The 11,146-nt window shown below is 48.1% G+C and overlaps 1 protein-coding gene across 2 annotated transcripts in view; it reads right to left on the bottom strand.

Moving 5' to 3' along the window:
• Nucleotides 1-2,639: 2,639 nt before the first annotated feature.
• ZBTB47 (zinc finger and BTB domain containing 47) overlaps nucleotides 2,640-11,146 on the bottom strand; it is a 44,941-nt gene continuing 36,434 nt past the window's right edge. Inside the window, exons 5-6 of one of the 2 annotated variants that reach the window (XM_083186839.1) lie at nucleotides 9,307-9,460; nucleotides 2,640-3,839 (exon numbers count right to left, since the gene is read on the bottom strand). In XM_083186839.1, coding sequence (XP_083042965.1) covers nucleotides 3,433-3,839; nucleotides 9,307-9,460 — 561 coding nt within the window. In that variant the 3' untranslated portion in view covers nucleotides 2,640-3,432. The remainder of the gene's footprint in view (nucleotides 3,840-9,306; nucleotides 9,461-11,146) is intronic. The other variant, XM_083186840.1, reaches the window with a different exon arrangement.

The following is an 11,146-nucleotide window of genomic DNA, read 5'->3' as shown; positions in this document are numbered from 1 at the left end:
GAGTTTGCGGAATAATGATAAAAGTACTTGCAGTATCCTGAATTTTGACACTTGTTCAAGAGGGGGATGCTTGTAAAGGTGGCAGGACAGTTCGTAAATATGATGCAAATTGCTTCCCCGCCTAACCACTCATTGTTAGCGACATGCGGGAGTGCTTTGAGTGCCTACACTGGGCAGGGTGAGTGCCTGGAGTGTTTGGATGCTCAAATCAGCCCTGCACCTTAGGAAACAGAACCGCTCGCACACCCCTCCCTCCCTATGGCTCTGGGGATTTTGGTCTGCAACAGGTGACGAGGTTGTCTTGGAAACAGATCTATTATCAGAGAAAGGGAAAACAGTAACGCAAAACAAGTTCCAGAACTAAAGCCGCCCACACACAGCAAGATATTTTTAACGTTATGGCCATTTTCGACCAGTGTGGGGATGGTCCCGACGCAATGCACGCACGCGCCATTCGTTCATCCAGCTCGCTGTTCCCTTCTGATTGCAGAAAGATAACCACCTGTCTTGCAGGATTTGGAGCATATTGTTCAGTGTAGGCATGATGAACGATGTGAAAAGGCTTGTAATGATTTGCAGCCGCTAAAAACGACCCATCTAAGTGGGAAGAGAAGCCTTACTGTGGGGCATAATGTGTAGGGGGCATTGCAGTGTGTGACATACTTTGTTGGGGTGCACTGCACTGTGTGGCATATTGTGTTGAGGGGCATTGCAGTGTGCGGCATAATTTGTAAGGGGCATTTTTCAGTTATTGCCCAGATATTTTAGTTTTTTTGTAGCTCTTCAGGAGGTGTAATTGGAGGTGTAATTGGACTCTGGTGACCACTGGACTATGCAGTGTTAGCTGTGGGACACTGATTCGATCCGAATATCAGGGACCTTTCATTAAAGAGCCACTTCAGGTAAAATAAAAGCTTATATAATATGCAAAAAGGCAAATATATGTATAGTTTCCATACAAAATAAAAAATTAAAGTGCACCCATCTCCACAAACCATGGCGGCAGCCATTTTGTGGGGGAACCAATATTTAACCAATCAATGCATTAGCAACAGACACTGAGGCACTAACTAAGGGGCAACAGGAAGTTTCATGTACAGAGCAAAAATGCCTCCCCCATATTCCCAGCACTAATCCGAAGTATTTTTAGTCTGACAAGATCCTACTAAAGATTGAATATATACCTGTAGAGGTCCGTAGTTTTCCCTTAAATTTTAAGTTTGGTACTCTTTACTTAGTGCGGCGCCCGTCGCGGGCATCGCGGGTACATTAATGTATGGCCGCGACGCGACCGACGCGATGCCCGCGATTTGCCATTGAAATCAATGTAAAACATAAAAATCGTGTCGGTCGCGTCGCGGCCGCACATAAACGCACCCGCGATGCCCGCGACGCGATGCTCACGATTTCCCATAGGGAACAATGTTAAAAGTCGCGATGGACCCGATTTTAGTGTTAAATGGCTCAATCAACCCGATTTGGCCATAGGAATCAATGTTAAATGGGCCACAGAGCCCATTAACCCTTAAATGTCCCCCCAAATTTTTAACGCCACCCCACGATCCACGCCAACCCGAAGCGTGGCGAGCGCTGCGAGCCCGCAAGGGGCGGCGGTACGCGTCCTCCGACCTTTTCATGCCCTACTATCCACGTCGGCGTGGTGTGAGAATATAATAGTGTGGCGAGCGCAGCGAGCCACCGAGCCCGAAGCGTGGCGAGCGCAGCGAGCCCCGCGAGGGGACGCGGATACCTTCACAGGTAGACGCGTCCCCTCGCGGGCTTCACAGGTGTCCGTGGCGACCCGGACACCTGTGAAGCCCGCGAGGGGACGCGTCTACCTGTGAAGGTATCCGCGTCCGCTCGCCACGCTTCGGGCTCGGTGGCTCGCTGCGCTCGCCACACTATTATATTCTCACACCACGCCGACGTGGATAGTAGGGCATGAAAAGGTCGGAGGACGCGTACCGCCGCCCCTCGCGGGCTCGCTGCGCTCGCCACGCTTCGGGTTGGCGTGGATCGTGGGGTGGCGTTAAAAATTTGGGGGGACATTTAAGGGTTCATTGGCCCTATTTGGGCTGTGTGGCCCATTTTACATTGATTTATATGCCAAAATCGGGTCCATTGAGGCATTTAAGTGTCAAATCGCGGTCAATCAGGCTTTTTAACATTGTTTCCTATGGGAAAATCGCGGTGATCGCGGTAATCGCGGGCATCGCGACCATCCAATTTTACCCGCGATGCCCGCGATTACCGCGATCACCGCGATTTTTACCCGCGATGACCACGATTTTGATCGGCGGCGCCGTTCTAGGTAAAGAGTACCTTAAGTTTTGTAGAATTTCAGAAGCGTGTTACAGTACACAAATGGGCCAAGTGTTTAGGCCTGCAGGCAGGTGTCTGGTATAGTTTACTCATAAAAAGCTGCAGCCCAGCAGCAACTGCATATATTCAATATATCACCTGTGCCGCCATTTCTCCTGCCTTCATGGAACCATCCCACAATACCTCACAGTTCAGAAAAATATTGGATAAACAAGACCTAAAAGCAGCAAAATGAAATGCATAAGCTAAAAAAAAAAAAAGGACAGAAGAAAATAAAAAACTTAAAAATTCACGTTGATGTAACAGAAAACATCCCATCGCCTTCATAAAATTATATTTGAAATGGTATAAAATTACTTGCAACCAAAGTGAAATGATGCGGACAGGTAGTCAAATATAGAGGGTTTTTTTTTTGGGGGGGGGGGGGGGGGGGGGGGAGGAGTAATGGTGCGTAGGAAGGGCAGGAGGATTTCCGGTCTGTATATCACTCATTCGCTAAAGGGTGATCATGTCATGTAGCGGATATTTTCCATGGTTTAGCAACTGTCCACAAGAGACTCCTATGCCTTTTTCTGCAGTGTGCACATATTATTTGCAAGTATTCCATGAACTGAGCGGTGGAACCACATTTTCTGTGTTATAATTCCAGGAGCCCATGGAGGAGAACTTTTTTTTTTTCCCCATCTAGGTTGGAGTCTTTCATCAGTTTAAAAAAGGCTTAACCAGGGTGCAAAACGCGTCGTTGGTAAGTTTCACATATATAAAGAATAGAGAACAAAAAGTCAGGAAAAACAAATATTGACCATATGACCATATTAAAATGAATAGGTACCAAAAAAAAAAAAAAAAAAAAAGCACTGTACCAAGACGGCTGCTTGCAGCCCGAAGTCCTCACTTTCCCGTTTCGATGCTGCAAGCATGTTATGTGCAAGAGAAGCATAAGTAGGCTAGGAACCGAAGAATAAAACACAAGGTGTTCTATCTGCAATGGAGACTGAGCCACAGATGTAGAGAGCAGAAAGCAAAAACAAAAGCACCAGAATTGCAATGCGTTTCGTTCCTTGTGGGGAGCACTTCAGATAGGTCAGGGCAGGGCAGTCTTAGGAGGGACTAGTTGGTATTTGAGTTTATGCGGCCAGCAGGGAATAGGGGAGGTGGCGGAGGAAGGTGGTGTGAGGGGGGAGGCATGCCGTGTGGGAGCGAGTGGATGAGCGGCAGAGAAAGCGGGTGCTGCGGTAAGGTGGGGGAGAGCCCTGGACTTGATTGACCCGGTGAATTGCCGCTTTGTGAGGAGGCGGAGAGACTCGCTGCTGTTCCGGGACTGCCAGGAGTCGGGGGATTACCCCCCTGGAAGCACTTTTCCCTGTGCGCTTTCAGCATGTTGGAGAAACGGAAGCGTTGGCCGCACACGTTGCAGGGATACGGCTTCTCTCCGGTGTGTGTACGGCGGTGGCGCTTCATGTTCGGCCGACTGGTAAAACTCTTGCCGCAGATCTCGCAGATGAACGGTTTCTCTCCTAAAACAAAAGGGTTAAAATGAACAAAGATGGGGCAGACACTGGTCACTGGAAATACTACACAACATACACATAAACCCAAAAACCCTCAATAAAACAGCCAATTACAGTAAGTACCTCAATTCCTCAAGCAATTCATAGCCCCTGTCGAACCAGAAGAGGAATGATTCAACAAAAACACCAATGTTACTACCAACTGGGCAAAAAGTTGGCTTTCCATAAAGTCAGACCTCTCCTTTCAAAAAGGGTAGACTCATTTTGAATGGTCCCACCTTAAGGTAACTGGTTTCCCAGGACAGTTTACACGGTACAGCAGGGCTGAAGCTACCTATATGTCCCCTGTACAGCTCCAGTGGAACACCTCTGCTAGAATACCCGCTGAGAACTACAGCCAAGCAATTGAGGGCAGAGCTCAAAAATCTTTTTGACCTTGACCAGAACACGAGCACAAGTAGACCTCTATATTTTGTTCCCAGAGTTCTAGAACGTTGTTACATTTCCATAGGCTCATGGTCCTGATTTTGGACAGCAGTAATAGGACTCTTCCACCTACTGGTTGTTTCATTGTATTGCAATCAAGAGAAGACTTGACATGCTGGGACAGAGTTGCTCAACCCTATAGAACCGTGGTTCACAACCATGATCCACAACTTCCACCAACAGTTCACGCTTTGAGGACATGGTTGATCATGCAATGGTGAGTACAGTAACTTTGTAATTTTGCTGGGTCAGTACTTCTCCCATTTAAAACACATGACCGGTTAGTGGTCCGGGAGGATATTGGTTGAGAGCCCCAGCTACAGAGCACTGAAGTCAATGATAAAAAGCAAAATCACATTACATAATTTTTTGTTCCTCCCCTTCACACTCATGAAAAGTTGGAATTTATTTGAAGAGATTATTACACCAGGGGCAGCTCCTAACACACACTCAGGAACAGGCGTAACCTCCCCCTCTTCAGATCTGACCCCGTACAACACTTACTAGAAGCAATGCACACCTATGTGTGTACTTTTTAAAATGTATAATATGTTTGGTACTTATTTCCTAGAACGGCCACCATCGGGGGTAATCGTGTACCTTAACTTAAGGTACACGATTACCCCCGATGGACCTGATTTCCTTTGAAATCAGGTTCATTTTGCCGGCAAAGGAAAAATCAGGTCCATCGCGTCGGTCGGGTGCATTAACATGGCACGCGACGCGACCCGACGCGATGCACCCGATTTTGCCATAGGGTTCAATGTTAAAATATTTTTAACATTGTAATCGGGAAAAAAATGGGAAGTGGGCCAATATGGCCCATTTCTCATTGTATATTCCCCCCCCCCCCCCCCCCCCCATTGTGAACGTCACCCCATGTTTGACGCCAACCCGAAGCGTGGCAAGCCCACGAGGGGCGGCGGTACGCGTCCTCCGACCTTTTCATACACCTACTATCCACGTCGGCGTGGAGTCGAGAATATAAAGTGTGGCGAGCGCAGCGAGCCCGAAGCGTGGCGAGCGCAGCGAGCCCCGCGAGGGGACGCGTATACCTGTGAAGTTATATGCGCTCGCCACACTTTATATTCTCAACTCCATACCGATGTGGATAGTAAGGGTATGAAAAGGTCGGAGGACGCGTACCGCCGCCCCTCGCGGGCTCGCTACGCTTCGGGTTGGCGTCAATCGTGGGGTGCCGTTGAGGGGGTTAAAATTGGGGTCTGGGGAGAATTTTACATTTCAATCAATGTAAAAATCAGGACCATCGCGTCGCATGCGATGCGACCGACCCGATCAACATCGGTGTGGCCGTTCTAGGAAAAAAGTACCATATGTTTATTATGTCTGATGAAAAATTTAAATAAAGACTCAAATTAAAAAAAGAAGCAATGCACACTATCCAAACTAGCCACTGCTCTCTAAACAGGAACACAGCACAGAGCCTCATGCGGGCCTCAATGTAACAGGAATGTGGCTGAATGGAGCTTATTAAAATCATATTTCTATATGGAGGTCACTCTAATCCCACCCTCCGGCAACTCCCTGTCCTCATTAGACAGATGCTCACTACTTAATGAGTCTCCACACAGGGCCGTACCATCCTGCAGTGCTGAGGAGGGGTGCAGCATTGCAGAAAGCCTCTATGTCAGTGAACTCGGTCCTCATTACCCCACTCAGTGCATGTTTTCCAGGTCTCCTCACAGAATCACAAGTGAAGTAATTAACTCCACCTGCGGACCTTATAAAATGTGTCTGAGTAATTAGTACACCTGTGCACCTGCTGGGATACCAGCAAAACATGCACTGTGTGGGGTAATGAGGACCGAGTTCCCTGACCACTGCTCTACGTTCTGTTTGGTGGAAGTCACTCCTCCCCTCCAAACAATGCCGACAGTAAGTGGGACCGCCTTGTGGAGACACAATAGAGTGAGATTTTACAATACTAGAACAGAAATGCACATGGCCAATAAAACCAATATCATTTACATATTAGAATAGATTTTATTAAACAGGTAAAAAATAATGCCCTTTGCAACATACACGTGTGTGTAATGGTGACAGCAGGAATATGTACAATGCAGTTTTAGTTTCTTACACTGCTCATACAGACAGGAATCCTGTATTTTAAACTCTTAGAACAGTCACATGCATACTTGCGAATGCTAATGATGCTCGTAGACAAAACCTGCATGTTATATTTAGTAGTGGCATGGGGGGAGGGGGGGTGGCCACGCCACCCAGCACAAGACACGGACAACAGAACAGAGAATGAGAGCAATATGATCAGATCCCTCTACAGCACCAACATGGAGAGAAGCCTATAGTCTTCTATAGGGTAATGGCAGCTTTCCCTGGCATTACTCTCTGCAATGTAGGACGCGGCGGCCGGATCGCATATGGCAAATTCAGTAAAAATTAGTTTTTACCGCATTTTCCTAATAGTAAATCCAGCACATGAGGTGAACAGTGGAGCAAGACCTGGATGGTTGAAGACAGAGAAGGACAATGGGCAGAGGGGTGGAGTGACACTGAATATGTGGCAAAAGGAGAGATGTGAAAAGCGGACAGACACTGATCCAGACACAGGGAGGGGGCACTAGAAGTAACACCGGGTAATAGGAATGATGAGGACAGGGCATTAGGCGTGAAGGACAACACCGGGCATTAGGAACGATGAGGACAGGGCATAAGGAGTGAAGGACAACACCGAGCATTAGCAACGATGAGGACCGGGCATTAGGAGTGAAGGACAACAACGGGCATTAGGAACGATGAGGACCGGGCATTAGGAGTGAAGGACAACACCGGACATTAGGAATGATGATGACAGGGCATTAGAAGGGAAGGACAACACCAGGCATTAGGAATGATGATGACAGGGCATTAGAAGGGAAGGACAACACCAGCATTAGGAAAGATGAGGACAGGGCATTAGGAGTGAAGGACAACACCGGGCATTAGGAAAGATGAGGACAGGGCATTAGAAGGGAAGGACAACACCGGGCATTAGGAAAGATGAGGACAGGGCATTAGAAGGGAAGGACAACACCGGCAATAGGAAAGATGAGGACAGGGCATTAGAAGGGAAGGACAACACGGGCATTAGGAAAGATGAGGACAGGGCATTAGAAGGGAAGGACAACACGGGCATTAGGAAAGATGAGGACAGGGCATTAGAAGGGAAGGACAACACCGGGCATTAGGAAAGATGAGGACAGGGCATTAGAAGGGAAGGACAACACCGGGCATTAGGAAAGATGAGGACAGGGCATTAAAAGGGAAGGACAACACCGGGCATTAGGAAAGATGAGGACAGGGCATTAGAAGGGAAGGACAACACCGGGCATTAGGAATGATGAGGACTGGGCATTAGAAGTGAAGGACAACACCGGGCATTAGGAAAGATGAGGACAGGGCATTAGAAGGGAAGGACAACACGGGCATTAGGAAAGATGAGGACAGGGCATTAGAAGGGAAGGACAACACCGGGCATTAGGAAAGATGAGGACAGGGCATTAGAAGGGAAGGACAACACCGGGCATTAGGAAAGATGAGGACAGGGCATTAGAAGGGAAGGACAACACCGGGCATTAGGAAAGATGAGGACAGGGCATTAGAAGGGAAGGACAACACCGGGCATTAGGAAAGATGAGGACAGGGCATTAGAAGGGAAGGACAACACCGGGCATTAGGAAAGATGAGGACAGGGCATTAGAAGGGAAGGACAACACCGGGCATTAGGAATTATGGGGACAGGGCATTAGAAGGGAAGGACAACACCGGGCATTAGGAATTATGGGGACAGGGCATTAGAAGGGAAGGACAGCACCGGCGTTAGGAATGATGAGGACTGGGCATTAGAAGTAAAGGACAACACCGGGCATTAGGAAAGATGAGGACCGGGCATTAGAAGGGAAGGACAACACCGGACATTAGGAAAGATGAGGACCGGGCATTAGAAGGGAAGGACAACACCGGGCATTAGGAATTATGGGGACAGGGCATTAGAAGGGAAGGACACCAGACATTACGAATGATAATGACAGGGCATTAGAAGTGAAGGACAACACCGGACATTAGGAGGGAAGGACAACACCGGACATTAGGAAAGATGAGGACCGGGCATTAGAAGGGAAGGACAACACCGGGCATTAGGAATTATGGGGACAGGGCATTAGAAGGGAAGGACACCAGACATTAGGAATGATGATGACAGGGCATTAGAAGGGAAGGACAACACCGGACATTAGGAATGATGATGACAGGGCATTAGAAGGGAAGGACAGCACCGGCGTTAGGAATGATGAGGACTGGGCATTAGAAGTGAAGGACAACACCGGGCATTAGGAAAGATGAGGACTGGGCATTAGAAGTGAAGGACAACACCGGACATTAGGAAAGATGAGGACCGGGCATTAGAAGGGAAGGACAACACTGGACATTAGGAAAGATGAGGACAGGGCATTAGAAGGGAAGGACAACACCGGACATTAGGAAAGATGAGGACAGGGCATTAGAAGGGAAGGACACCAGACATTAGGAATGATGATGACAGGGCATTAGAAGGGAAGGACAACACCGGACATTAGGAATGATGATGACAGGGCATTAGAAGGGAAGGACAGCACCGGCGTTAGGAATGATGAGGACTGGGCATTAGAAGTGAAGGACAACACCGGGCATTAGGAAAGATGAGGACTGGGCATTAGAAGTGAAGGACAACACCGGACATTAGGAAAGATGAGGACCGGGCATTAGAAGGGAAGGACAACACCGGACATTAGGAAAGATGAGGACTGGGCATTAGAAGGGAAGGACAACACCGGGCGTTAGGAAAGCAGGTATAACAGTTAGCTGCAGACCAAGGTCAGGTTTATGTAAGAAAAGTCGGGTAGATAGGCGGGAGGATGCAATGATGGAGGGTGATAGTATTAGAATGTTTTGAATAGGGAGAGAATAAACAATATTAAATGAATGTCCTTACTTTCCTTACCGGTATGGGTCTTCATATGTTCATCAAAATACTGTTTCATATTAAAGTCTTTACCGCACCACTGGCACATAAACTGTTTGTGCCCAATATGGATGCTCATGTGAGATCGCAGCTGGTACTTGTACTGGAAACGCTCGTGGCAGTTCTGCAGAGAGAAAACAACAGCAGCAGCTAGAGAGGTCCAAGCCCACACACCGCTCATATCCTCCATACAGTCATGCTGCAGAACGGGCGGCAGCACCACAACTAATGAGGAAACCGCTCGACAACTCCAATATCACAGCCAGATGGGCTCCAGTCCTCACATTTCAGGAGAAGATAGCAAAGAAAATGTTTAAAGCAGGGACATTAATGTATTGAATTTACAACAGCGATACAGATTCTGCAGAGCTGTATAAACATTGTGATAACCATGTCTGAGGGGCTTCATTTAAAACATGTCAATTAGAAAAGAAAAAAAAAAGTCAGCAATAGAGGACTGTCATGACCAGGGTTGGACTGGCCCAAAGTGGAAACCCAGGTGGGTATCACTGTCTGAGAGCCCTCCTCCTCCAAGGTTCAGGTTCCAGACTCTGCACTTGAATTGTACATATGTTAATTATACTTTAAAAGGACTATGGTGGAGGGGCGTGGCCACTGCAGCCAGGTAGTAGGACGTGCATCTGCTGTGCTCCCCGGCTTCACATCCTTAATGCCCATCCCAACCCTGCAGAGCGACCTGTGACCCAGCTACGCTGTCAGCTTACCGCTCCTGGAGCTTGGCGGTGCGGTCTGCAGCATCGGTTTCAGTGTATTCAGCCTCTTTTTCTAAGCAGCCTGTCCTCCCTGGAGACCTGTGGCCCTGCCCACGTGACCCTGGATCGGCGCAATGCCTGCCAGGCGCAGTGAGCACTCACCTCTCCTGCTACAACGGCGGCATTGGGGGTAAGGGTCTGCACATGCCTCTTTCCCTGCAACTAGATTTATAGATATACCCGCTGGTATACCTACACAGAGGTAGCCCACTTGTTGGAGGCGTGGCTTGGCTGTACAGCAGCCATCTTGGAGGGTCTGTTACACTAGACTGCCCTTCTTTGCCAAAGGAGGGCCATGCTACACTTTTCTTCCAGGCTTCTGTACAGGCGAGGCGTGATGAGCTGTCTATACGTGTCTGTTTGGTTTTGGATCTCCTGAGGTCTCTATTATACTGGTTGCCTGCTCTCCATCTGGACTCCTTCTCTGTAACAGTGCCAAGTCTGGTGGCGCGCTAGCTGCCGCCATTCACTTGCTGATTTAATACTGAGAGTCATTGTAAGGAGACACCCTGAAAACATGGCAAGCTCTACGCAAACAATCCTCTGCAAAATTTCTTGGTCTATTCCATGATGTGCCAAATGCCAATGCCTCTCCTTGTTTGCATGGACAGCATCGCGGCTGTACAAGATCTGTATCCTGAATGTGTAAACCCTACCGCCTATACTGCTGAACAAGAATATACCCTGAACTCTGCATTTTCTATGTCTGGGTTGGAGGCGGAATTCCTTTGGTACAGTACTAGTTCTTCGGATGTCCTCTCAGGGCTGCGCTCAGTCCAAAAACATCCAATATCTCTACAATGGATGTGTCCACTTTACACTACTGGTTCTCTAGGTGTTTCAGACACTTTCCTGTTTCCCCTAGTGCTAACTGGGACGGTACGGTTTCTAAAATCCTTTTTAGTAATGGCAAATTCTGGCCGGACTAGTAGAGGACATGCTCGTCTGCCTGGACAACTTTGCTGCCATTTCTATATTCCCTTTTCATTTTATACTTTTTCTCTCTTTTCTTTCCTATATGGCTGTGTTTCTTTGCA

Source organism: Crinia signifera, chromosome 5, assembly GCF_055691185.1.
Source record: "Crinia signifera chromosome 5, ASM5569118v1, whole genome shotgun sequence".
Taxonomy (NCBI): Eukaryota; Metazoa; Chordata; class Amphibia; order Anura; family Myobatrachidae; genus Crinia; species Crinia signifera.
The sequence above is the reverse complement of the archived record's forward strand: the minus strand, read 5'-3'. Positions and strand labels throughout refer to the sequence as shown.